The following is a 27,880-nucleotide window of genomic DNA, read 5'->3' as shown; positions in this document are numbered from 1 at the left end:
TGAAACCATGTGAAGCAGGTTCTTTAGAGGGGGTTATAAAGCCCCTAACCCTGAAACGTGTCTGGCTTCAGTGCTTACTTGTGTCCTGCTACTCCCTAAGTAGACTTGCATTTGCTGGCCTTTAAAAAATACCTGTGAACTCCTGAAAATTCAAATACATTTTTCTGTGGGTTGATATTGGGGCTTTCCTCAGGGCTGACGGTGCTTCTTGCTCCCCAGGAAGGCCTTTATTGGACTCCGTCCTGGAGGCTGAAATCCAGCTCTGGGCGCCAGGTGGGCCTCCCCACCCCAGAGCTGGCCAGAACCACAGCAGTAACCCCGCATAGCCCCACGGGACAGACGGGAAAGTGCGAGCCGTGGGGGAAAGAGGTTTGGCCTCTCTTCTCTCATTGCTTCCCCAGCCCACTGTCTTCAGGAGGAGGAAATGGGCCCTTCTCGCTGTAATTCAGTTCAAGTCTACATGCCTTTGTCACGCTCTGGCTGTGTACTGGGTGTGGCGCACAGACCCTGTGTCTGGGGGTCTAGAGTCTCCTTAAGGAAATGGAGAGATTGCGGTAGCCTCTGGGGTGCTCCTCTGGGAACCTCATCTCTGTGCAGCCCAGCATGGTGTGCGGTGACAGCACATGAGCAGACACCTGAGTTCACCTGGAGGGACACATCTCTGAGGAGGTGACGCTTAAACAGACCCGCAGGTTAGATCCAGCCTCAGCTGGCGGCCAGGGCAGTGAGGCTTCAAGGCTAGAAGTGAGCAGCCAGATGAAGGGAGAGGTAGAGACGTGGGCGGGAAGGGTCCCAAGCCCAGGCTCTCTTGTGCCCACGGAGCTTGGGATGTCCCCGCTGTTCACCAGCCCAGAAGCTCTGGGCCTCTGAGGTTGGAGTTGCTTACGGAGTCTTCGTTGGTGGGCATGTTTGATTAAGTCGGGGCCGTCTGTGGTTCCCTTCACTTCCTGCCTCTTCCTCCTAGGAGGGTGGGCTGTGCGGTTGGGCTGAGGGTTCCAGCCCTCTGACCACAGGCTGGCTCCCCTGGCCACCAGCCCCATCCTGCGCCCCGTCCTGAGGCCGCCAGTCATGTCTTCGGCGCACTGCTCGTACCTCGGACGGTCCGGGGGTTTGGGTGTGGTGGCGCTTGGGCCTCGAATGTGTTATTTCTTCTCACATCACCAGAAGCCTTCATGTTGTGCTAATTAACTACCCTGGGCTGCAGGGAGGCCACTAAGTATGAAATGGGGCCACGTCTGGATTGGGAAGCTAATTTAGAGTTTTCTAGTTTATTGCAGTTGGATATCCAACATTCTGCTTTTTCTTTTTAACTTTTTATTTTGAAATAACTTTGGATTTACAGAAAAGTTGCGGACGTTGATTGTCTAGGGAGCGGCTCTTCCTCCCCATGTTAGTAGAATCTTGGTACATTTGCCATTGTGAGAAATCCGCGTGTTCTTTTATATGTAGCTTTGCATCCTTGTGTGATGTATCTGCTGGGGAAAAAAAATCTTAGAAATGGAAATTAAGGAATTAAAGGAAATGTACAGTTTTATAAGATGATAGATGTTACCTTATGTTATCCTCACAAGTGATTGTGCTGTTTGTTTCTGCCAGCGGTGTGTTAGGGTGCCCTGTCCTCCCCTGCCCCGCCCCCCACTCTGGCCTTCGTCATTTCGAGTCTGTTTCTGAAAAATATCTTGGAGTGCCCTGAACTTCTGAAGTATTCTCAAAAGGAGATTTCTCCCCTCGTTTCAGCACCCAACTGGTCAGCCAACTTTGATGTCCCCATGGAGACGACCCACGGTGCTCCCTTAGACTCTGTGGGGTCTGATGTCTGGAGCACGGAGGAGCCCATGCCGGCTAAAGAGACGGGCTGGGCCGCTTTCTCAGAGTTCACGTCTTCCCTGAGGTGAGTGCACGTGTGCCAGCTCCCTCGGCCTTTCCCCAGGAGAACCGGGGCTGGGGTGTCGCCTTGATTTACTCCCGATGCGAAGGTGGCGCCACACAAGATCCCAGGTTGGCACGGGGGAGCTCACGACCCAGCTACGAATTACAAGGAAACCGGTCTCTGTCCTCCTTCCTTTCATCCAGGGTGAGCTGGGGTGGGCAGTGGGCTATGCACGGATAGCCGGGGGAGGTGTGGCCCCGGGGGGTGACGCAGCCCGTGCTCACTCCTGGGGCTTCTCCAGCCCCACCGAGCTCGCAGGAAACAGGATTGAGGGGGAGAGGAATGAGGTGGAGCCACGAACTCCGGCCGGGCACCTCTCTGTGGGGCGTTGAAAATGCGGAGTGTTTCGTGAACCTAACAAATGACGTGAACTTGTATTTCCCTGGGAACTAGTCTGGTGCCATAGGTTAAGGGGCCTGACGGGGTGGCTGTGAGTGCTGTTACTTGCAGTAATCTTGATGACCGCAACCTGGCGTTTCGTAATTTTCCTGACTAGTACTGCCACCATTTGAGTATTGACCGTGGATTTTAGGTCTTACTAGGTTCAGTTCGACTTGCTAAACATCGTTTCGTTTGTCTCCACCGCCCCACTTGGAAGAGTGTGTTGCTTTCCCTGCTCTGGCAAAGCAGTGCTTTTAACTCCTCACCAGTAGTAGGCCGGCCGGGGGCCCAGACTGAGGGGCCCGTGGTTGCCGTCCAGCAAACCAGAGAGCCGGCTCTGGGCAGCTGTAAGGGTAGCGCCGAGCGACGGTTCGGGGCGGAAGTGGGCTTCGTGGGAACTGTCTCCCAACGATCGCAGATTATCTCACGGCCTCGGCTCTGGCACCGGACGGTCGAGTTTCCACCTCTCGCTCTCTTCTGTCTCTTTTAACTAGGGGTGCGAGCCCTTGGTTCCTAGGAATGTTGTTGAAGCCGCTCACTTCCCTTTACCTTTGTGCACGGGTCACGTTTCCTCGTTAAGTGTCATTCAGGCCCTTGGGCAGTTTGGCTCCACATAAGTAGGGATTTTCCTAAAATCGTCATTGCAAATACGGTTGATGGCACAGGTTGTCAGCTCCCACTGCCCCAGTCCTGGGAGCCTGGTGACAAGGGGGAGGATGAGAGACTGCTGCCTTTGGAACCTTTTGCAAACCTCTGTGAAATCCCCATGCTCCTGTCCTACTGATTTAGCAGGAGATGTACCCGTGCTCACGTGCACCTCGATCTGTCTGTGCCTCTCTGATCGGCTGCCTGTGCCGCACCAGGGGGACCAGAGCTGTTTCTCAAATGGTTTTTGTGAATCACGGTAACTGAGGGCTGTTTGCCATTGCTAACATCTGAATTTTCTCTTTCTTAAAAGTACAAAAGATTCTTTAAGGAGTAATTCTCCGGTGGAAATGGAAACCAGCACGGAGCCGATGGGCCCTCTGACCCCCAGTGTCGCCACGCTGGCCGCGCAGCCGGAAGGTGGGTGTGGCGTGCGGGGCACCGGCTGACCCGGCCTGCTGGCTGCTCTGCTGAGGCTGCTCGTGCTGGGACTGTCTGCGTGGTTTTCTAGATCTAAAGATTTGTTGTCTCCACATAACAGTTCGCTCAGCCAGTCTCGACCCGCAGGCTCAAGGGCTCAAAGGATTAGGGAGTTGAGATGGTAGACCTGCGTCCGCGGGGCAGCTGATGGAAAGAAATTGTGTATTAATTCCAGAACCAGGCGTGGTGATTCTAGAAGGCATAAGGGATCTGTTATCCGTTGTCCAGTCCTGTCAGTGTAGAAAAGTGGGACCAGGCCCAGAAAAGACTAGTCTTGGCCTGCGTGCCCAGCGTGACTGAAATCAGAATTGGATGTGTGTGTTTTGAAGCCCGTCTGGTGCCCAGTTCTTCTGTCACTTGGAGTTTGCTTTGCCGGAACACACATGTGTGTCTCGGCTTGTTTTAGGATGGAAGACTGTTTATTTTCTTCTCACCTTTATGAACAGTTGAGATGGCCGAGGGTATCCATGACGAGGGTCGTCATGTTAAACTGCACACGCTGTTCCTTGCAGAGGCCCTGAGCTCTTTTTAGCCTGATGAATGGGGCTTGGGAGGTGAGGGCAGGGGAGGAGAGGGAGGCTGGTGAAGGGGCGTGAGGAGTCAGTATGTGGAGGGGAGAAAGAAGGAAGTCCTTAGAAGAAGAAATGGGGCAAGGGCTGGGGTAAGGGGGCCAAGACGGGAACCAAGGGGTAGGAAAGGTAATAAAACCAGTAACTAACATTGGTTTATTTGTCATTCTTCTAAGCATTTTATGTAGATGAGCCCATTTTATCTCTCAGTTCTTTAGGTGGGTTTAATTAGCTTCATTTTATGGATAAGAAAACTTGCCCTAGAGTGGAACAGCCATTGAGTGGTAGGCTGGGGTCTGCATTCTGGGCGCGTGACTTCAGAGCCCAGGCATCTAACCAGTACAGCATATGGCTCCCTATTACAGAACAAAGAAATAATCCACAAGGACCCATAAGAAAATAATTAAAAAATTAAAAAAAAGGACCCAAGTGGGACCCAACTGAAAGGAAAAGGACGAATGAGAATAGGACCCCGAATAAACTGTAAGCTCAGTACTTGCGGGGTGAAGTGGGGGGCTAGAACATTCCCGCCTGCCCGCTGCGCCCCAGGCTGGGGCCTGGAACCCCCAGAATGTGAAGACCGGCTGGGAGCAGTCGGCGTGTGGGTAGACTCCGAGCTGGGAAGGCTGAAGTGGCCGAGGCAGCAGCCAGCGAGCCGTCTGTCTCTCCTTCAAGCAGGAGGTGGAACGCCGGCTGGCTGGGTCCGCACGGAAGGGGAGGCGCGCTTCTTGTCGGTTCTGGTCCGTGTGACCGTCCGCCCTGTGTCCTGTTGCAGCGCCAGCCAGTGTGGCCATGGAAGCCAGCTCTGACGGCGAGGAGGATGCAGAGAGCACAGACAAGGTAACTGAGACAGTGATGAATGGCGGCATGAAGGAAACTCTCAGCCTCACTGTCGATGCCAAGACAGAAACCGCAGTCTTCAAAAGGTAACCAGGGCCAGAGCCTGCTGGCGGTTTCAGGTGTTTGGTGGGGGGGAGGGAGCCTCGAGTGTTAACGTCTTTCATTTGATTCAGATGTGGGTTCGGGCATTAGCCTGACATCATTCAGCGTCTCTGTTCAGCCCCATGAATCTGAATGTAGAAAGGGAGAGTTTGGGGTCCTCGAGTGCCTTTCCCCTCTTTCTAGTACTCAGACTGTAGATTAAGTCTAGTGAGTTCAAAGTGCAGGAGAATTAAAAATGGACACGCCTGCAGCTGAGTGAAAACTGGCCCGTTGAAACCAGGGTCACTGCCCCGCACACCGTCTTCCCCAGACGTGATGCAGTCAGTAGAGCTCAGCAGCAGAAAGAGAGCCTGAACAGTCCGTTGGGAAGTTAACCTCACTTCTAAATTCATGGATCGAAGAAGGATTACCGCTGGCAACTAGGAGCAGAGCCCCGAAGGAGCAGCGGCAGCACTTCTGGCGGAGCTGGGGCTACGGCGGGGTCGGCAGAGCCCTGCGGGGCAGGAGAGTTCGCGGCCCAGCCTGAGGGGAGGCCCCGGCAAAACACGGCCAGCACAGAAGGGGAGCACGGAGTCCCCATGGGGGGCTCAGAGGCACGAGACTCCAAAGTTAGAAGCTAGCAAACCGAGTCCAGCAGGGCGCTCTGGAGCCGCGCGGAGGACGAGCGCGGTGCAGGTGAGGCTTAGGTGACCTGGGGAGACGTGCCCAGGGGGAGTCTCAGACCCGGCAGGAAAAAAATCATCTGGACCTTGGGGTGATGGAATATTTGGGTAGAGGAATCTTTGATGAAAATGAAAGCCATGTGCAACTTTTTGGCAGTCGAGGAATAGAAAGGAGCTCTTTGAAACTGCTCAAGGTGTGTTCTGAAAACCTGTAGTTGACTTGATTTCTTCTTAGTGAAGCACAAGAATTAGGCCCCTCCGAGACGTGGCCCGGACAGTGAGGCGGGCCTCCAGTCCCTGCTCTTCGGCCCTGGCAGCGGTCCTAGCCCGCGCTGCCTCAGTGAAACTGAACCAGAGGCATGAAGATTTAGAAGGCTAAAATGGTTCTTTCTTGTTTGTAGATTAGGATTTTCTGCACAAAGAATTCAAACAGATTCATGGACAAGTATCCGAATTACTAGGGAGGTTTAGGAGTATAAAGCGATACGACATGTGCTAGATGCGGCGCCCCGCCCCAAACTGAAGTGTTAAGCCTCATCTGTAAAATTGAAAAGCATTAATAAAGACCTAAATAAGTAGAGAAATATGCCATCTTTGTTAATGAGAAGATACCTGTGGCATTTTTTTAAGAAAAGATTTTATTTATTTACTTACTTAACAGATCGCAAGTAGGCAGAGAGACAGAAAGGGGGGTGGTGGGGGAAGCCGGCCCCCCACCGAGCAGAGAGCCTGATGCGGGGCTCAGTCCCAGGACCCTGGGATCATGTCCTGAGCCGAAGGCAGAGGCTTAACCCATGAGCCCCCCAGGCGCCCCACTTTGCCATTTTTTAAACAAACTAATGATAAAATGAGCGCATTTGCAATTAGAATCCCGGGGGGGCTTTTCAAGATGGAGAGGCTGATGGTGATATTCATAAAGAAGACCACAGAGGGACGCCTGGGTGGCGCAGTTGGTTGGACGACTGCCTTCGGCTCAGGGCGTGATCCTGGAGTCCGGGGATCGAGTCCCACATCAGGCTCCCAGCTCCATGGGGAGTCTGCTTCGCTCTCTGACCTTCTCCTCGCTCATGCTCTCTCTCACTGTCTCTCTCTCTCAAATAAATAAATAAAATCTTTAAAAAAAAAAAAAGAAGACCACAGAGCCAGACATGGCCAGGGTCCTTTTGAAGAAGGCAGGGAGGGAGGCATCACCAGGTGCGATCTCATGGGCCTGCTGTGCGGCAGACCCCGCATTTACAGGAACTCGGTGCCGGAATGGGGTTACAGTAAGGGAAGGGCAGCCTGGGAAGTAGTAGTACCGCGTCAGAGCAACACAAAACGACATCTGTCCCAGCGTAAGTGGGAAAGGCCAAGCTACCACTTTGAGAAGAAAACACGAGAGCGTATCTGTATAACTTAGGGGCTGGAGGGGTTTTTTAACCATGAAAAAGCCAAGCCGTAAAGGGAACGTTTGATGAATTTTCTTTAATTCCTGGTCTTCCAAATGAAAAAATGGAAAGACCTACCATTGCCTTCAAAGGAAGATTCAGGAACAGAATATAGGAAAAACCCAATATCAAGAAGAAAAAGACAAGCTAATAATAAGTTTTAAATGGACAAAGGACACAAGCCGTTATATAAGGCAGAAAACAAGGAGCAGACCTGCTCCAGAGCGGGCCAGCCTTGTAAGTGAACGGGGTGTGCTGGTCGCGGTGATGAGTCTGTGCTCCGTCTGCTCATTCCTACCTCAGTTGTTGCAAAAGGTAGAAAAAGTGCAAAACCTGCTGGGTCTTTTTATGACGGCGTGCAGTCTCGATTCCAAAACCAGATAAGGATGATGACGGAAAACGGTCAGCTCGTATCACGTACAAGCAAACTAAATGAAGAAATTCTGTAGAAAATATTTGCTCACCAAGTGCAAGTAGCATATTAAAAATAATTCACAAGAAGTTAGGGTTTTCCCTGGACTGTCAGGAAAAACGTCGTTTATGATGTGTTAACAGACTGAGGAGAAATCCTACGAGGTTTTTGAAGACACTTTCGATAATGTTCCATACCCATATATGATTAAAACAGAGCAAAACAGGGGTGCCTGGGTGGCTCAGTGAGTTAAGGGTCCATTTCTTGGTTTCGGCTCAGGTCATGATCTCTCTCAGATAATTAAAATCTTAAACACACACGCACACACAGAGCTGAGTGAAACAGGAACAGAAGTGAATTTCCTTAACTTGGCGAAAGTTAAATACGAAAATACTAAAGCAGAACTTCTACTTAATGAGGAAGTTGCAGGCGCCGGCACGTTCAGGTAAGGAGCAAATAAGATGGTCCGTTGTCGCTGTTACTGTGCAGTCCTGGACAGTGTCTGAGGAGAGAAGAACAGGACAGGTAAAGATCCGAGAGGAGGGGGTAATAATGATCACCTACCACAAGTCAGTTGCAAACTTTTAATAAGAGTTCAGCAGAGCTGCTGGGTGACAGATCCATTTTAAACATCAGTAGCCTTTCTCTTCGTTGGTCATAAGCAACTAGGATGTATAACGAAAGGCAAAGTACCCGTCATAAAGGACATCAAACTTAAGATAATTCCTAAATAATTAAACCCACGTATCTAGAGAGAAAACTTGAAAGTGCAAATCAAAGCAGTCCCAGAAGAAGAGTAGTCACGGGCGCCTGGGCAGCTCAGTTAGGCGTCTGCCTACGGCTTGGGTCCTGATCCCAGGGGTCCTGGGATCGAGTCCTGTGTCGGGCTCCCTGCTGCTTGTCCCTCTCCCTCTGCCTGCCGCTCCCTGTTCGTGCTCTTTCTTTCTCTCTGTCAAATAAATAAAAAATTTTTTAAGAGAAGTCCCATGGAGGCCATAGTGGCGGGCGTGGCAGCTCTGTGCACAGGGCCATCCTAAGGTGGAGTTGGGAGGCTCACAACATGGGGCACTGTGCCATCGACACCAGGAGCATGGATCTGACTTACAGAGATAAATCCTGTGACGTATGCAATTCAGAGCCGTTTCTGTCCCTCAGAATACACATATATCATGACTATCCGTTTTCATTTTCTAAGAATGAAAGTAACACGTGGGAAGCACATAGTTGCTTTCGTGGGGAGGGCGTGGAGAGGGGATAAAGAGTAAGGAAGCAGGTGACTTGGGTTGTCAGCAGATCTTTTTCTCCTTATAAATTGCCTAGACCCATCCGAAAGCCACCCAGAAATCATCCTGAAGTTAGGTTTTTCATAAGCAGATCCAGGACAGGGCTCCGCTCTCAGAAGGATGGCCCTTCCCAGAGGGAACCTCCCGCTGCCCTTGAGCTGGTTCTTGTGCTGCCTTTATTGTGTCAGAATGGGAAATGCAGACAGGATAGATGACGGTCTGCCCTTACAGCCCACAGCCAACAATCCGAAACGTTTGCTGCTTGTCTTTCTCTGCCGGCGGCCATCAGAGGGCAGATAACCCTTCCTACACCTTGCTTGCCCGCCCTGGGATCCCGCCTGCACCTGATCCGGCCGCCGTTCTCGGCTCTTCCTGCTGTACTTCCCACTGCTGTCTGAGGGCAGCTCGGGGAGGAGCTCGGTCCTGGTGCAGGCCCCTGGTTCCTTGCCCCTGCGGCAGGAGCAGCAGGCCTGATGGGGTCACTCCTGCAGACTTTGGATGCTGGGCTGGGCCCGAGGGCAAGAAGCCGTGACTAAAGACTCGTTCCTTCAAACAGGTTCCTTTGCCACCTCCTCCGAGTCTGCAGTTCTGCTTATGCGCAGTCGCGGGCATAGTAGCCCCCACATCCCTCATTTGTAGGAGTATTCTGAAACTCTTGTACATTTCTTTTTCTGTTTTGCACACTTGGCTTCAGAGTGTTGAAATCTTATCGGTATGTACAGTAATGCGGGCCGTTCTTCATCAGACACCAGCTGCATTACATCGTCCCTCCTCTGGTTCCCTCTCGTGTGTGACCCTTGCCTTTCGTGATTTCCCAGTCACTGTCTGTGGTCCCTGTGGCCCCTCCCCTGCGCATGCTCAGCCCCAGGGCTTTACTCCATGGCCGCCATGACTTCCAGGGTCATTTGCATGCGCCTTCATCCTCCACGGGTGCCGCCCCCCAGGATGTCTAACGCTCCCTGTCCCCCTCTTTACTCTAGTGAGGAAGGAAAACTGTCTACCTCTCAAGATGCTGCTTGTAAAGATGTCGAGGAGAGCCCTGAGACAGCAGAGGCGAAGTCTGTGGGCCCCCGGCCCCCCAGCAGTACCCCAGAGCAGAGGTAACTCCCCAGATCTGCCCAGGCCCTACTCCACCTGTGGCTGTTGTCTCCCGGGAGCTGGGAGGGAAGTCTGCACTGGGGCGGGGGAGCAGGGGAGCTGGGTCATCCCCCGTGTCCTTGGCATTCAGGCACTTCCTCAGCACAAGCCACGCTGAGCAAGGTGCCTGAGCCAAGAGCTCACACCTCCTTACCCCAAAGCCAAAAACTGGGCTTTGGAGATTCGACAACATTGCTGGCTCTTTAAGAAGCTACTCAGAATTGGGGGGAAGGCCCTGTGGCGCTGGCACACCTGCCCACACACAGGGGCTCTGAAGAGGGGCTAAGTTGAGGCTGGTATTGAGCCGCCAGGATGGGGGCCCCCAGCCTGCAGCAGCCACCGTCTCACGGGGCCCCTGAGGTCACCAGCCGCCAGCCACAAGCAGCGCTTGATACCCCTTTTCCCATAATCATGCACGTGTGACACATGGGGAGAGCCTTCCTGGAGACCCTTTTGTAGATGTAGCCGAGTGGTCTCAACTCGCAGACGGTTCCCCTGTGGTTTCGTGCGTGCAGAGTTTGTCTTGGTTAAGTGTGAAAATTGCACTGCCAGAGCCGAGTGATTGGGAACGTCGTGTTTCCTCTCTGGTTGCCCAAGTCTGTTGCTTAGACTGAGCCAGTGGTCCGAAGGGATAGGCCAAGCCAGAGCCTCCGCTGCCGCTGAGGGCTGGCGCCCCGGCCTGTGCGCACGGCCTCGCAGGTAGAGCAAGGGGGGCCTTCACTCTGGAGCTTGCACCTGAAGATGAGGATTTGCCCTTGGATGGCAAGGAGCTGTGCTCAGCACTTGCCAGAGTTCCCTTTTTTGTTCTGTATATATCTAAGTTTGTGCATTCCTTCCATAAGGAATAAAGTAACTTTTAAAGCCATTTCAGAGAAGTTACACTTTCCCTCTCACCAGACCCCTACCCCCAAATCTTTCCCTTTGGGGGGCGACGACGTAACCAGTGGGAACCAGCAGGGGGCGCCCTCTGTTCACTGGTCGGCAGACCTCTTTGGTGATGCAAACCCCGCTTTTGTTTCTCGTGGCAATTACAGCCAGAATGAAGGGTTTGCTTCTGTGATTCAAAAAAAAAAAAAAAAGCCGCCTTGGCGTGTAAAGCAAATTAATGATAAGAGCTGTTTGAGCATGTTGGCTCTGGTGAGGGCTCAGGGAGGAGGAGGCATGGGGACACCCCAGCCTTGAGGGCTCCAGCCCCGGCTGTGCTTCGAAGTGTTTTGGGCAAGTCACCTTTTTGCCCAGGGTTGTCAGTGGATGTTTTTTCAAAGGTATCTTGTAGGATCTTATTCCCAGTTATGTCCTCTCCCTAATTTCTGCCTACGAATTCCCTTTATATTGGGAACTGCTTTGAAGGCAGAACCGTCAGGTCTGTTCCAAGTTGGAGTTGCTGCAGGAGTCTGTTTCTCGGGCGTGAGTGATCCAGGAGGCTCTGGGACCATTTCCTTAGCTCTCTGGAGGGCAGAATTCCTCAGTTCGGGGCAGCCTGCTTGCTCTTCTGCCCGCCTGGAGACGGGGGCACGAACAGCCCTGCCTCTCGGTCTGCCGGACTGAGGGGGTTGGGGGAAGACGAGGGACGGCCGGGGACAAAGACAAGGGCATCGCTGTGTCCACGCATTCCTCCGTCTGTCCTTCCTCCGTCTGTCCTTCCTCCGCCCGACGCACGGGAGTGTGGCGGCCGGTGGCGGAGGCCTGGGGGTGGGGAGCAGTTGCTAACACCCTCAGACGTTGGAGGGCATGTGGAAAGGTGCTGCTGAGGAGTCCGGAGAGCCTCACGGGCGATCAGGAATCCCGCTTGGGGCAGCGGAGGAGGGCCGCTCGGACGGGGGCACTGAGCTGCTGGGATGGCAGGGAGAAGGTAAGTGGTCTGGCATGTCCCGTCTGTCCTAAGACTGATGTTCGGGAGCAGAGAGAGCCATTGGGACTTAACAGATGCACTCTTCCCCGCATGGTTCCCGTCACAGCCAGGCTGTCGTGAGCCCTTGTCACTGAGTCGTGACAGATGCTCAGTGCTGTACTGAGTGACTCTCACGGCCGTGGAATTTAATATTTTACATATTAGTGCTCATGCACTGAGCACGTGCGATACCTGTGCTGGCCAGTGTGCTGGGCCCTCGGCATCTGTCACGCACTCAGCCACTTTCAGTGGGGCTTGTTGTCCCCTGTGCACAGGGGGAAGAGCTGTGCTGGGGGAGGGGAGAAAGTGCTCCTGAGACCGGCAGCTTGTGAGCAGTGATGGTGGGATCTGTACCCGGTATGTATGCTGGCAGAGCCCCGGTGCCCCTGGTTCTCAGACACCGTGATTGGAAGCAGTGTGTTGCCCGTGGAGCCAGCTTCCTGGCAGGTGTCTGAAGCCTCGGGCTTGTGAGTTGCGAGCTGGTCCAGAAGCATCTCTAAGTGCCCTTTCCCGAGCCTGCTTTGTAAAACTATGGAAAAGCTGCCAAGACTGACTTCTGTGTTTAGGCATGAAGGTCGAATTTGTTTATCTGCCACCATACTGTTATCTAACGTTCCCTTTTTCTTTCGAGGGGGAGGGAGGGAGGGAGAGCACACCTGGGGTGGGGGCAGAGGGAGAGGGGGAGAGAGAATCTTAAGCTGGCTCCTGACATAGGGCTCAATCTCAGGACCCTGAGATCATGACCTGAGTCAAAATCGGGAGTCGAAGGCTTAACCAGCTGAGCCCCCCAGGCACCCCTACCGTGCCCTCCTCTGTGCTCCCAGTGTCAGCCCTAATAACACTGGCCTGGTGGGAGCACATCGTTATTAACACCTGGTTTCAGAAGCTGGCCCTGTTCATAAGCCTTTTGTTGTCCTCTATAGTCGAAGAATCCTGCTTATTCGAGTGAATTTTTATGTGGATTCCAATACATGGAACAAATAAAAAGCTCTTTGAAGGAGGGATTGAGCACGTGGCATGTGGCAGGTCTGGGAGCAGCCATCTAAAAACTGCTGACCCGCCTGCATCCGTGCTTCTAAGGCGCCGAGGGGTAGTTTCCCGGAGTCCTGCTCTGCCGCAGCCTCGCTAACTCACTGAGCGCCTGCACACCCCTGCTGGCTGGAGTTTCCTGGAGTTTCCGGTCCTTGCATTTGTGAGGCCTCCCAGGAAGTGGCTCCTGAGTGCCAGGCTTTGGGCTTGACTTTGGAGAACAATATTAAAATGTTCCTGCCCCCAGGGAGCTAAATCACGTTCTTTTTTCCTTCAAGCACGTCAGATGTGTGTCTCTTCCTCCGCAGGACTGACCAGGCAAGCGTGCCAGGCGACACGTCCGTCAACGGCCCTGTATGATGAGTGACCCCTGCTTGCTGCTGACTGAGGACCGCAGGCCGCCACCGCTCGGGGCCTCTGGAGACTTCCCCTGGAGCCCGCCAGGCCGACACTGCTGCACTCACTCTGCAAGGGATCAGGACCAGCAACCTTTATATTCTAGATTCTAGGACATTGTACAGAGAAATCCAGAAGTGTAAAAATATTGCACATTGACAAATACCAAGAATTTTTGCGTATGTTTATATTGTATTGTTCTAAATAATGGGTAGCCTGTGAAATAAGAACGTGCCGCCCATGTAATAATAGTAGTAATACTAGAGTTAAAATGGCTGTAAGAATAGTTTTATAAAAGTGAATACACAGATCTATTGTATTTGAAACATAACTATTTGACAATTATTAGTGTGACCAAAGTATTAGGCAGTTTTCATACATTTTTCACCTTGTACAAAATTCTGAATTCATTTCTCTTCCAGGCCGGCAAGGAGTCATAGGGTCGAAATGCCCTCTAAGTGTTATTTTGGTTGTTCTAACTTACAAACGTGATTTTGAATAAGAAATATTTGGTGTTCTTTTTATAACCAGTTTTTGATTGGTAACTGTTTTCTGTATTGTTTTAAACGGATCAAAAAATGTAAGTCTGTTGGTAGAGATTAAGTATTTATTGCTACAACTTAGTTGATAAAGTGATGTTCTTGTGAAGCCATATGTTCTGTTAAAGTCTTGTTTGCTTGAAATGGTTATTCCTGCAGGTGAAACACTAGACTATTGGAGTGTACATGGCTGGTGGTTTGAGTTATTTTGTTTTTCGTTTTTCGTTTTTGTTTTTTGTTTTGTTTGGGTAGTTCCTCTGCCTTTTAACCCATTCACCAAAATTTACCTTGTTAACAGGCATCACCAATGAACATTTCTGAGCAGTTTGCATATTTAACACCCTAGACCGATCAGGCAGGCCAGTGGAGGGACGCTCATGCTGCGGGCGCACGTTTCCACCTCGAAATCCGAACCTGGCACCCAAGCATGGGATTGTTCTCCTGTACCTTGTGAGGTTTCCATGCGTAAACCCTAAACCAGTGTATTTTTTTAGAACTGGTTTGTGTATATATATAGTGATTATGGATACTAATTCAATGTAATTTATAATTTTCTATGTCAATATAAAAATACATCACCGCCTTCCCAAACAGCCGAAGCAATATATCGTATATTGCCATATCGTCCTGGGAAAGGGTTCAATTTCTTCACCTCTTGCACTTTTAGATGCAGATCAGGTTTTCATTTCTGTAATAGAAGACTATTCACGTATTTTTACATCATTTGTTTGTCCTGACCAGTATTTAAAACCAAAAGGATATTCTGAATAATGGCCAACGATTTTTTTAGAACTAGCATCCCAAGCAGCGTGCCTAAACATTACATTGCATATGGAAATAAAAAAAGAATCAAATGTTTAATGCCTTATTTCTTATTTACTTTTCCATTGTAAATGGTGTAGAAGTTGTGTGAGGCCTCCCGAGGCCGACCTAGCCCTCCAGGACAGTGGAGTCAGCGGTGCGCCCTGGGACGGACGGCACGGGCGCCTCACTTGGCCTTTGCGCGCCTCCTCAGGAACCCTTTCTGTTGGGAGCTCCTCCCAGAAGAGACTGTCCTCATGCGTCCTCCTCTGGAACCTAGTGCCACACTGGGGACAGGGCTCCTTTCGCTGGCCTCAAGGATGCTGACTCTGTGACACGGGACCTCGGGGACCGCCAACGGCAGATACGCTCTTGTCTCGCCTGGTGGAGAGCCTTGGGGCCCCCGCCGGGGATGGCGCCCACTAGCTAGGCGCTGGTTGGATTTCTTTGGCTTCTCCATCCCCCTCCAAGGTAACACAGCGTCCTGTGTCATCCCACCCACTGCTGGTGCCGGGCACCTGAAGTCTGTCTTTGGAGTCGTGTTTTATTTAGCTCGTCTTCTGGGGCGGGGAAAGGACTCAAGGGTGCAAAGAAGAAGGTCGGCGGTGGGTGTCCAGCCAGGGGCCAGGAGCAAGTACACGCTCATTTAGTCTCGACTTCTGTTTCCGTGTGTTGGCCATACAGAACCGCGAGACTGACCCGTGTCTACAGTGCAGCACCTGTATTAAAAGTAACTACAGCGAAAATAAAGCCTGATTCTTTGTTTCTAGAAATCTCCTCTTGTACCTTGCGTGGGCTTTCATGACCAGACAAGGTATGTGGGGGCACCACTGATTTTCTTTCTTTCTTTTTTTTTTTTTAACTTTTTTTAAAATTTAAATTCAAAATAATAAACCTACAGTGTATTACCATTCTGGAACTAGAGCTCAGTGACTCATCGCTAGCATACGACATCCAGGCTCATGACCTCACGTGCCCGCCTTCCTGCCCGTCACCCAGTCAAGCCAGCCCCACCCGACTCCCCTCCAGTGGCCCTCAGTTTGTTTCCTAGAGTTGAGTCTCTTGTGGTTTGTCTCTCTGATTTCGTCTTGCTTTATTTTTCCCCTCTCTTCCCCTATGCTCCCCTGTTTTGTTTCTTAAATTCCACATATGAATGAGATCATACAATCGTTGGTCTTTCTCTGACTTCCTGCATGTAGCGTAACACCCTCTGGTTCCCTGCACGATGATGACCGAGCAGTATCCGTGGGACACACATGCCACATCTTCACAGTCATCTGTTGGTGTGGACCCGCCGGCTCATTTCCGTGGTTGTCTGTGGTGGGCGTTGGTGCTGCCTTGCCTTGGTCCTTAGGGGTCAAGGCTTCCTGAGAGAAGCTGTCGGGCTGTTCTACCAGATGCTGCGTTCAGGGGATGCCCTCCTTAGGGGCAAGGACTCCTCTTGCCCGCAGCTGCTGTCATCCGATCACCCGGAACCGGCCGGGTCGGACACCCAGCTGCTCCGTGAGTTCGCTTCTGACCGACAGCTATCGCTCGCTCGTGTCTCCCGATGGTCAGTCTGTCCTCTGGCTGCTCACCTGCACTTCACAGCTGCTGAGTTTTCCCGCTCCTTCCCTCGTTCACATGAGTGAGTGTGGTTCCCGCTCCCCAGAGCTCCTGCCGTCACCAGGGGCACCTGCGCAGCTGCGGGCACCTGCCTCCGCACCCCGGCGCCGCGCGCCTCGCGCTGGGTGTTGGGGGGCAGGGCTGCGGGGCCAGGGCTCGTGTTCACATCCCACCTCGCCCTCTCGTCAGGGCTAACTTCTCTCTGTCTCAGCTGCTTTTCCTGCCCGAGGGGACTTGATAAGAACAGGTTTTTAGGCCTAAAAGTAGATAGGACAGTTCTCGCCTGTGCTCAGTGCTTTATAAATGATAAAATTCACTTCTCGGCTCCATAACATCACGGGCGAACCTTCTGGATCCTGGCTCGAGCCTGTTTGACCTAGAACCGCCGCCTCCTGAAAACTCCAGTAGCTGCCGTCCGGCAGACGGCTCTAAGGTCTGCTCCATGCCTCGTGCCCGCCGGGTGCCCCCCGCCCCCCCCATATTCACGAGCTGCGCTGTGTGCGTGCGTGTGTGTGCGCGCGTGCGTGTGCGTGCGTGTGTGTGCGCGCGCACCGTGCATGGCCGCTTCCGTGCAACGGGCAGAACTGGCAAGTCCCCCTGCTTGACTCCTTGCCCACCCCGAGGTCCTTCTTCCCTTCGATGCACTTTCTCCTCCGGATCCTCCTCCCACCCGTGTTCATCCCCTTTCAGTCACTCGTTTGCAGGATTCAGCGGGTGCTCGCCGCCTTCGTCCTCGCCGTCTCCACCGGTTCTCGGCGCTTAACCCCCGGCCGGCGGCAGGTGCTGCTTGGCGCTTACCCGCACCGTGTGTCCGGCGCGCGTGGAGGGCGAGGACTGCCGTGTCCAGCGGGGCCGCGCGCTCGCTGCCGTAGGTGAGGCGCCTGGTGTGCTGCGCTTGGGGTTCCCCTGTACGGTTCTCTCCCTGTTCACAGAAACGGGGTTCTTACTCTGCCGGGCTCTGTTCTAAGCGCTTTATACGCGTTCGCTTCCCTTCATGCCGGTTTTAGGAGCGAGACGGCGGCCGTCGCCGTATTCGCGCACAAGTTGGGCTCGGGGGGGACTGATTTCTTCCAAGGTCGCCTGGCCGGCAAGTGACCGTCACGAAGACTAAGTGTGACGAGTTTCAGCATAGAAGGCAGCCCGACCGCGCACGCGTGCCTGACGGTAGCTGTCGCCACAGTCCAGTCCTGGCCAGAGCCTTCCAGTGGGCTCTTTTCCCTTAGATCTGACAGCTGAACGTCAGAGTAGCGCGGTGGAAACGGGCTGCGGGAACGTTCGGTAGCCGGTCGGACGGGAGGAGCGTCCGTTGGCGGAGGCTGAGGAGTAGCGCTCAGAACAGTTCCAGTGCAGCTGGGCCTGTGGAGACAATTAAACTTGGACTCCGCCCACAGGAGTAGAGACTTTTGGGCGACTGCTAGGACTGTACCCACTCGCTCCCGGCCGTGACCCCCGACGGTTGTTGGGATCCACTGGCAGAGTGGAGTTGTTGCAACAGAGACCGTGCGGCCTGCAAAGCCCGGGACACTGACGGTTGGCCCTTCGCGGAGAAAGGTTTCCGGGCCCTGGAACAGATCAAGGAGATGGAACAGAATCTGCAGAGGCACAGTCCGTTGGCTCTCAGCAGCTCTGCCACAGCAGCGACGGGAGGACAGTCTGTTCAGCCCAGAACTAAAGAGGGTATTTGGGTGGAAGGAATGAATGTTGGCTCCTGCCCACCTTATACAAACACTAATCTGAAATGGGTTACAGACCTAAACAGGAGCCCTTCAGCTTCTAAAAACTAAGAGCTAAGCCACTTCGGAACGGACAAGGTTTTCTTGGGACACAGAAGCACAAGTCACGGAAGGAAACTCAGTGGGCTTCACCACAGTGGAGTTTTTCCGCTCCTCAGAGTGAACAGGTCGGCCCTGGACAGCCGTGAGGAGTGTGCCCTGACAGGGGACTCCTGCCCTGAAGACAGAGAAATGCAAACCCAAAATAAGATGGAAAACCCAGTTTAACAAACGGTCAAGAGACCCGAACAGATCATCACAAAGACGGTACACAAGTGGCCAAAAAGAACATGGAAGGTTGTTCAGGGTCACTGCTCATCCAGGAATGCAAATGAAAACCACAAAAAGCTACCATGTCCCCTCTGAGAGAACAGCCAAGATTTAAAAGAAAAAACCCAAACACAACAAACCTGATATTAGCAAGTGTGATAAGAATGTAGAGCCACTAGGCCTCACTGCTGTCTAAAATAACGCACCCAGTGTGGCAATGTGTTGGGCAAGTGTCCAGTTTTTTAAACTGGGGATACTTCTGTCTTAGGGCACTGCAATTCTACTAGACATTCACGCAGAAGTCTATGTCCACAGAAGATACGCAAGCGTGTTTGTTGTTGCTTTATTCATAATGACCAAAGATTAGAAAAACCAGGAAAATGAATAAGCAGGTTACGGCATATCAATAGAACAGAAGATCACTCAGCAGTAATGAGAATGAACTCCAATAAATGCAACATCTCATTATCAATCTTGAATATGCCGCGGGAAAGGAGCGAGCCATCTAAGCCAGGGTAATTCCTTCTCACGGAGCTCCAGAGCCGGTCCGACTGACGACAGCGCCCGAAGTCAGAGCTCCATTTGCTCCTGAAGGGGAAGGAAGGGGTTGGCTGTAAAGCGGCCCGGGGAGACTTTCCGGATGATGGAAACCAGCACCTCGTGCCGGGGAAGTTGCAGGAGTGCGGGCATCTGTCCAAACTCCCTGAACTCAGCACCTAAAGCTTGTGCACTTTAGTCCCCGTCATTTATACCTTGAACGACTTCCAAGATAAGGAAGAGGAGCAGAAGGTAAAGCAAACACAAGGTTGTCGGGGAGGACTCGTGGCCCGTGTCACATGGTGACCAGGGAATTGCCTTTCCTCCCCAGCCGAAGAGGAGAGGCCAGATCTCGGGGGATTTGGGAAGGGACCTGAGGGCTGGCTTGGGTTAGCGTTCTCCGGAAGCCTGCCATAGAATGTTCTAGACTGCTCCCCTCCATGCACTTGGCCTTCTGTCCTTGCGCAGGGAGAGGTTTGCCTTTGTTCCTGGCCTGCCTGGTGCCAGGAGGCTAAATGTGTCTAGCCCAAGGATCAAGTGTTGGGAAACCGTGTCCCTCAAAACAGGTTCATTAATAAAATGAATGTTTTGAATCTCCGTGTTTGCTCTGTCTTCTCTCCAGAGGGGTACTGGGTACTGGTAACCTCGAGGTTCGAGGGGCCGGGCAGGATTGATGACCTTCACTAAAACTGCACGGCCCAGTTCCAGGCACAGGAAGAACCGGGGAGCAGCAGTTTGCCGGGAGGGCGGGCTTGGAGGTGGGGCCAGACGTGCCTTCTCGGCTTCCCCTCCCTGGGGGACAGCCACACCTGTGGCGGACCCGAGCTCCGTGGCCCAGTTTACGGGGTTAAAAGGACCAACAAGCGGGCAATATTCGGGGTAGTTACTGCTTCTCCTGACCTTGTATTTCTTTGTGGGATCTTCCGGCCACACTGACACTCCTGGCCTCTCTCTAACTAATCTCACTCTCCAAGGAGGAGGGACTGATTCGTTTCATTTGGGAAAGAGACGCATTTTTGGCTCAGTGCAGTTTCTCACAGTTGCTGGGCCACCGAGGAGTCCGTGCTAGTCTGTGTGGCCGCACGTCAGCTGTCCCTCTGGACCAGACCTGGGGTTGTCCTGCTCTGCAAACCGTCAGTGAAGCGATTCTACGTCAGGACTGAAGTATTTACACCCACGTGCCACAAGTCTTAAGCTGGACTTTTTCTTTTTTCTTTTTTTAAGATTTAATTTATTTTTGACAGAGATCACAAGTAGGCAGAGAGGCAGGCCGAGAGTGAGGAGGAAGAAGACTCCCTGCTGAGCAGAGAGCTTGATGCGGGACTCGATCCCAGGACCCTGGGATCAGGACCCGAGTCCGAGGCAGCTGTTTTACCTACAGCCGCCAGGCGCCCCCAAACTGAACTTTCTAACAGGTGTTCTTCCAGGTTAATTCTCCCCTATTTCCGAACTTGCAGGCAGAAAGGGATCACTTCCCCTAGTCGTCATCCCAAACAAAATTAAGAAAAGGGTGTAAGTTGCTAGATCAAGTCTATATTCTCTTTTTAAAAGACAGATGGTCGGACTCGGGTTGAAAATAAAACCAGCAATATGTTGTTTATATGAAAGTCAAAAGCGACAAAAGCTGAAAAAGAGGGAAATGCAAACAAAAGACAGTATCAAGGAAAGTGGAATTTAAAGTTAAAACTGTTGGGTAGGGCTGAGGAACGGAGCATCAAACCATAAATACAGCAGCTAAACAATGATTAGAAATATAAGGAAAGGGACTTCGGTTTTCAGCTTTAGGAGTGATTTTTATCAGTTTAAATGTCCTGTAGACACAACAAAACCTCTAAAAATCTCGCTGTTTGAAGGCAGTGAGTGGAGAGCAGAGAGGCTGCATGTGCTCCGAGGGCCAGGGTCCTAGAGAAAAAAGAACCACGTCTAAGTAAACCCGACATTCATGCCACTTTCCTCCTTCCGAGTTTGCTGATTAAGCTGCACGAGGCACAGCAGAGAGCAGAGAGGCTCGGAGCCGTCAGCACTTGGAGAGCTGGGAAGACACACCGGAGGGAAGCGCTCCAGAGGAGGCCACGACTGAAGGCACAAGATTGGAGAAAAGAAACATAAGTGAGCCCGACATTCATTAATTACCTCTCAAGGCCTTCGGTGATTCCTAAGCTGTGCAGGGAGAGATGCTAAAAGGCCAAGTAGAAAACAGCTGAGAATCGAGGAGGCTAAGGAGAGTCTGGGCAGTTCGGTGTCGGGGAGGCGGAAACCAGAGTGTAGGGCTTCAAGGGAAGAGGGACCCACACGCGTGTTGAAACCACTGGAGAACAACAGTCGAAGAGGAAAGGGGCAGCAGAGACAGAGCAGTCTCCTCTACCGGGAGAAGGAGAGCGCTTCCCAAGGACGACCGAGCCATCCAAAGAGCCGCCACCATTTTCCATACAGCATTGGCATCGAAGGAAAACTTGGATGCGCTGCGTGGCAGCATGTGTCAAGGGACTGAAAATTGGAGAAGGTGAGCCAGATCTTGGAGATTTTAGATTTTAAACTATTAATATATTCAAGATAATAGGGGTCCAGTTGGAGAATTTTACCAAAGAAATGATCTATTACCAAAAAACAATCAAATGGAAATTCTAGGTATAGTAATTGGGATTAGAACCGCATAAATGAATTTAAGCGCAGGTTGGACAAAGCAGAAGATAAGATTTAGGAATTTACGATAGGTCTGTAGAAAACATGGAGACAAGTGTGGAGAGGAAAAGGGTAAGAAACACAGAAAAGCACTAAGAGAAACAGGACAGAGCAAAAATGTAACACGTGTTTTTGGAGTCCCAGAAAGCAGAGGGGAAGAGAGTAGGATGGAAGAAACACCAACAAGAATTTTCCAAAATTAACGTAAAGCTTTACATTCAATAAACTCCCCGGATGTCAAGGAAGATAAATGCAGAGAGAACCACAACCTGCAACGCCATGGCAACACTACCAAACCCCAGAATGAAAGACATCGCCTTCAGTGGAAACGTTGCTTTTTAATAGAACCAAAGCAAGAAGGCGTGGAGTGACATTGTACGTTCAGAGGGGCGCCGACCTGGAACTCTGTGCTTTACAAATTACCCCCCAAAATGAAAGCAAAGTAAAAACATTTTCAGAAAAACAAAATTGAGACACTTAAGCAACAGCGGAGCTGCATTCAAAGGAGGGTTCCCTCCCGGGGGAAGTGGGAACATCAGGAAGGGACGTAAGTGGTAAAAAGAAATGAATGTGCCTGCGTCTCGGCAGTTGAAAATACTCTCGGGTTAACACAGTGTTGGGACAAGCGGATATCCACCGGCAAGAACGAAATTGGACCGTCGCTTTACATCATGCACAAAAATGAACTCGAAAATAGATGGAAGATTTAAATGTAAGACCTGCAAACGCTTAAGTCCTAGAAGAAAACACAGGGTAGAGTTGGTAACACTGGTTTTGGCAATGAGTTTTATGGATAGGACATCAGAAGTACAGGCAATGAGGACAGTAATCACAAGGGGATTACATCAGACTAAAAAGCTTCTGCGAAGAAACAAATGAAAAGGCATCTATGAACGGAAGGAAGCGTTTGCAAACCATGTATCTGACAAGGGGTTACTCTCCAAAATGTATAAGGAACTCCTACAACTCAATCAAGAGAGCTAATAACCTGATTAAGACATAGGCAAGGAACTTTAAACATTTCCCCAAGGATGACGTGCCAATAGGTTTATGATTAAAAAAAAAAAAATGACCATCACTCATTTTCAGGGAAATGCCAATCAAAACCACAATGAGATACCACTTTGTACTATCAAGATGGCTCTTAAAACAAACAAACAAACAAACAAAAAAAAAACAAAAAAAAAAACTTAATCAAAGGACGACTGTTGGAGAAGTTGTGGAGAAATTGGAACCCTCCTCCCACACTGCTGTGGGAATGCAAAATGGTGCAGCCACTATAGAAAACCAGATGGAGCTTGTTCAAAAACAAAAAACTAGAGCTATCACATCATCCAGCAAAGCCACGTCAGGGTATTTATTAAAAAAAAAAAAAAAATTGAAATCAGGACCTCACAGTGATGCTAGCGCTGTCCTGTTCATGGCAGCATTACTCACAGTGGCCAGTATGTGGAAGTAAAAAATGTCCCTTGGGGGCGCCTGGGTGGCTCAGTGGGTTAAGCCTCTGCTTTCGGCTCAGGTCATGATCCCAGGGTCCTGGGATCGAGCCCCGCATTGGGCTCTCTGCTTAGCAGGGAGCCGGCTTTCCTTCCTCTCTTTCTGCCTGCTTCTCTGCCAACTTGTGATCTCTGTCTGTCAAATAAATTAAAAAAAAAAAATTTAAAAAAAAAGTCCCTTAACAGGTGATTGGATAAAGAAGCTACGGCATATGCATACCATGGCTACTATCCAACCTCTTAAAGCAAGGAGATTCTGCCATCTAGGACAACGTGGATGAACCTCGAGGACATCACACTAAATGAGGTCCCATAAAGTTACCTATCGGCTGATGCTCTCAGAGAAGGTGTTGAAAATTGTCGGATTTATAGGGGCAAAGCGTGGGATGGTTGCCGGGGGCTGCAGGACGTACTTGCCAAGGGGTGTGTTTCTGTTGAGCAAGACCGACAAGCTCTAGAGGTCCGTGCAGCACTGTGCCTTCGGGCCACAGGAGTGCTCTGCTCGTGAAGGTGTGTTAGGAGAACAGCTCTCGTAGTAAGTGTTCTTGCTGCACGTCCAAAACTGTTTTCAAGCAAGTCAGTGTCTAATTTCACTAGTAAAGAACGTCACATTTTTAAAAAAAGAGATGGATGACTACGACACCGAAGGCAGAAGAAGGTACACAGTTCGCTTTTCAACGTCCTGGCATTCTCTGTTTAGTGTTGAAAATACTCATTATCCTCTGATAAAGATGCAGGCTGTACTCTCTAGGGTCACCACCAAAACAAAACAAAACAAAAAACCCCCAAAACCAAACCAAGAGAAAAACAAATGTCTAGGGTGCCTGGGCAGTTCAGTTGGTTGGGCAACTGCCTTCAGCTCGGGTCATGATCCTGGAGACCCGGGATCCAGTCCTGCATCGGGCTCCCAGCTCCATGGGGAATCTGCTTCTCCCTCTGCCCTTCTCCCCTCTTATTCTCTCTCTCTCTCTCAAATAAATAAAATCTTAAAAACAAACAGGTGTCTATAACTAGAAGTTACTAGAAGAGGGGCTCCTGGGTGGCTCAGTCGGTTAAGCATCAGCCTTTGACTCAGGTCATGATCTCTAGGTCCTGGGATCGAGCCCCGAGTCAGGCCCCCTGCTCAGTGGGGAGTCTACTTCTTCTCCCTCTCCCCCTGCTTGTGCATTCTCGCTCAAATAAATGACTAAAATCTTATTTTTTAAAGTTACTAGAGTAAAACAGAATTACACTGGACGATGGCAGGCATAGAGACACTCTACTTGGCTCCCCTCTGAAAGGACTTGACGTTCATCTTTAGGGAACAGGACTGGATGACAACCTGCGGCAAACAGTTCCCTCACCGCCGGCCTCACCTCCTCTCCTCAGCCCTGCTCTCCTGGCCCTCAGCCCGGTGGTGGCACCAGATCCTAGCCTTCTCTGCCGAAGGTGGGGCCTCTCTGAACAACAGTCCTTGTCCCAGGGCTCCGGCTCCCACTGGGCAGGAAGAGAGCCCATCCGACCTCACTCCGTCCTCCTTCCTTTCCTGGTCAGTAGGCCCTTTGTGTTCCTACCTCCGCCTCGGTGTCCGCTTCCTGGAGAACCCGACAGTCAGCAGCAGGCGTGGTCCAGGAGCGCAGGTGGTGAGATGGAGTTTAGGGACTGGCTCACCCCTGGCCTGGCTGGGGCGGACATGGACCAGTGGGGCCTTGAAGAAATGAGCAGGTGCGGGGAATGCGCTCGCAGAGTGATGTCGGCGCTGGAAATGTGCAGGGCGGTGGGAGTGGCAGCTCTAAGGGCCGCGGAAAAAGGCGGATGTTATGAAGCTGCACTGTAACCCCTTGGCTAGGTCATGAGAAGTGGGGACCCTGAACTAGGTAAGTGTGAGAGCCAGAAGGTCTTTTTAGTGGCTTACTCAGCGGGAGGTCAGCCAAAGCCATGTTCAGAACAGCTACACTTGAGATGGTTGAATGTTGGTGGAGGCAGATCTTTTGGGCCAACATCAGGGCCCTGGTTGGGAAAATCTGAGATCCTGATGCATGAATGGGACACCTTGGTGGATCCCTATGGAGAATCTGACCCCACAAACTTTTCTAATTCTTAGAAGTGACCTGGCCACATTTCCTCTCCTGGTTGCCAAGGCTCCGGCTTGGGTTAGGGTGCAGCATAACCTACTCAGGGCTGCGCTGGGCCTGATGGTCCAGGAGCCCAACAGAGACAGGGACTGTCCCTGAGACTGGATGCTGGGGGTCATGTGAGGGAATCAGGCAGGATGCTAGAGAAGGGAGCATTTCTTGACCTAAGGGCATTCCTTTGGGATCCAAAATTTCACACCCTGTCAAGGGGTGTGAATTTCAAACCCCTGCAGAGGGTGTAAGCTTTTTAGAAGTCTGTCGGAAGCAAGGACCCATGCTCAGAAACGGGCTTGAATTGGAATGCCTGAGTTGCCACGCACAAGGCAGAGAGAGGCTTGGAGACAAGGGCATGCTGGCACCTACGTGGTTCCAGGAAGGGCCAGAGATCCCACCATTCAACACGGCCAGGAAGGTAGTGGCTGATGACAGTAACTTGGCTCCACAATGGCTGTGAGTTGTGATGGCCCCAAAGCGATGGAGGCTGGCGGCAGCACTTAACCACCGGAAACCAGGGGATTGCAATTACAACAGCAACTGGGAAGGTCAAGGGATGGCCTTGGAAGACAACAGCAAGGGAAATCTTCCCAGCGGGGTGGTGCTGCTCATTTACTTTGTGTGGAAGACATGGGGTTAGAAGGGGTTAGAAGATGCATGCACTCATGGTCAGCGCCAAATGGCCTGGCTGTCTGGTTCAGGACCTAGAAGGAGGAAAATTGAACGATCAGAGAGAAGAAGGTGTGGAGTAGAGGCATGTGATACAGGCTTTTGGGAGTGCACACAAAGAGTGAAGATCTCCGGACGGCTTGGTACTGCCCAGCATCTTCAGGAGAAGAGGTACCGAACAACCAAATGGACATCAACCAGTAGATGTTAGCCGTCAGCAGTCCCAACAACACCAAACACAGGAATGAAGAGGCCACAGCAGCAGGGATGGGGACATGCATGGACCCAGCAGCGTGGACTCCTATGTTCTAAGGCTGACCTAGCTACTACTCCATTTTCATGTCCAACCTGCCAGTAACTAGAGACTGCCACTGAACCAACAGTGTGACACGATTCCTCAAGGAGACCAACCAGCCACTGCGTGGCAAGTTGACAACATTGGGCCAGTGGTGTGCACAAAAATAGATACCTCTTCTGGGTTTGACTTTCTTGGTATCAGAGCCTCAGCCAGAGCCCCTCTCCAAAGGTTTGTGGCGTGTCTGACCTAGAGGCATAAATTCTTACGAACATAGCTTCTGACCAGGGAACCTGCTTTATAGTGAAGGAGATGTGTGAATGGACCCTTGTCCATGAGACCCACCGGTTGTATCTTCCATCCAGGAGCTATCAAATGGGTAGAACATTGGACTAGTCTTCTGAATGGACAACCAAAGCACAAACTTGGAGGCAGGAGCCCATCAGGATGCAACACTACCACCCAGGACATGGCATACACATTGAATCAAAGATCTTAATACAGCACTGTATCCTCAAGAGGATACAGTGCTGTATTAGGATACAGGTTTGTCTGGGAACCAAGATGTGGAAGCAGGAGTGTCTCATCCAGCATCATTCCCAGTGACCCACAGGCAACTTTGTGCTTTTCATCTTCACAACTCTTGGCTCTATAGCTTTAAAGGTTCTAGGCCCCAAAGGGTGGTGTTTGCTTGCCAGGGGATAGACTATGTGTCCCTCTAAATGACAAGTTACTGTTTCTGTGCTTCTGACCCAGGGCCAGTGGGCTATAAAGGCAGTCACCACCGAGATGGATAAACCACTCTGACTAACAGGAGGAGATGGGGCCACTGTTGTCAAGGTGAGTGGGAGAAATATGTGTGGGATTCCGGTACACCATGGGAGCTCTTCTCAGGGCTTCCTCTTCCTATTCGGACTGCAAACGGTGGTCACAGCAACCCTAGCCCGAGAAGGGCATGGCTACCAGGGACTCACAATCCTCAGGAAACAGGGTTTAGATCAGACCACCAAAGAAGCTTGAGGCCAATAGGTGGTAGTTGAGTGTAGGGAATTTAGAATGGAGAATGGAGGAGGGAGAGGCTAGGAACCATGGCGGCTCCAAGACTACTGCAATGGTTGGTCTATAATTCAACCTACTAACTTCCCTCTTGTAAGTTTCTCCACACAAAGAGGCCCTCAAGGGTTGCTTCCTACCCATGTATGAAAAAGTGGATCCATGCAGCACAAGGAGTGGTCAGGCTCCTGACCTTGGAAGGCAAACATCTCCCAAGACCAGAAACAGAGCTGAGTCATCTCCCTCTTTAAGAAAGTATGATCTGCTGACCAGCGGTGGGAAATGGGGTGGGGTGGGTGGCAGCCCTCAGCTTACAATGGGGCCAATGATTGAGCAAAGGTCATGTTTTTATTTGTGTTCTCCTTTACCCTCAGTGATGATGAGACAGTGGTGTGTGAGCTCAGCCACTTCAGTCCAATGTGAAACCGTTCTATGGGGCAATGTTAAAAAACTTTTTTTATGGAGGTATGATTGATATGTTATATTTGGTTTCAGGTATGCAGTGTAGTCATTCAATATTTGTAATATTGGGCAATCTTTGCTCTGAAATGCCTAGTTGGGCTGGGTGGGGGGATTTTAACAGATCTGAATCATGGTCCACTGGCCCTGTTCCTCTCACAGAGTTAGTCCGACAAGCCTCTGTCACTGTAACTTCACCGCAGCCCTCTGCTTCTCATCAAAGAGAACTGATGCACTGGAGAGTGAAAACAGGAACAAAAAACAGAGAACAAGTAAAGAACAAAGGAGGCACAGTGGATGGCAGATTTAAATCCAAACATGCTTAATTTAATTTAATGGACCCAGTGCCCCCAGTGAAAAAACAAATATTGTTTGGTTGGATAAAAAATACTAAATTCAATTGCAATGCT

At 51.2% G+C, this 27,880-nt stretch overlaps 1 protein-coding gene across 13 annotated transcripts in view; it reads left to right on the top strand.

Annotated features, from left to right (window-relative positions):
- PPP6R3 (protein phosphatase 6 regulatory subunit 3) overlaps nucleotides 1–15,297 on the top strand; it is a 141,962-nt gene extending 126,665 nt beyond the window's left edge. For 7 of the 13 annotated variants that reach the window (XM_044260033.1, XM_044260043.1, XM_044260038.1 and 4 more), the window contains 6 exons: nucleotides 1,738–1,891; nucleotides 3,270–3,376; nucleotides 4,781–4,931; nucleotides 9,426–9,443; nucleotides 9,712–9,831; nucleotides 13,097–15,297. In XM_044260033.1, the coding sequence (XP_044115968.1) occupies nucleotides 1,738–1,891; nucleotides 3,270–3,376; nucleotides 4,781–4,931; nucleotides 9,426–9,443; nucleotides 9,712–9,831; nucleotides 13,097–13,148 (602 nt within the window). In that variant the 3' untranslated portion in view covers nucleotides 13,149–15,297. The remainder of the gene's footprint in view (nucleotides 1–1,737; nucleotides 1,892–3,269; nucleotides 3,377–4,780; nucleotides 4,932–9,425; nucleotides 9,444–9,711; nucleotides 9,832–13,096) is intronic. The other 6 variants (XM_044260044.1, XM_044260042.1, XM_044260041.1 and 3 more) reach the window with 1 other exon arrangement.
- Nucleotides 15,298–27,880: the final 12,583 nt, after the last annotated feature.

This window comes from Neovison vison, chromosome 7 (genome assembly GCF_020171115.1).
Source record: "Neovison vison isolate M4711 chromosome 7, ASM_NN_V1, whole genome shotgun sequence".
NCBI classification, from domain to species: domain Eukaryota; kingdom Metazoa; phylum Chordata; class Mammalia; order Carnivora; family Mustelidae; genus Neogale; species Neogale vison.
This window is presented reverse-complemented; position numbering and strand designations above follow the sequence as displayed.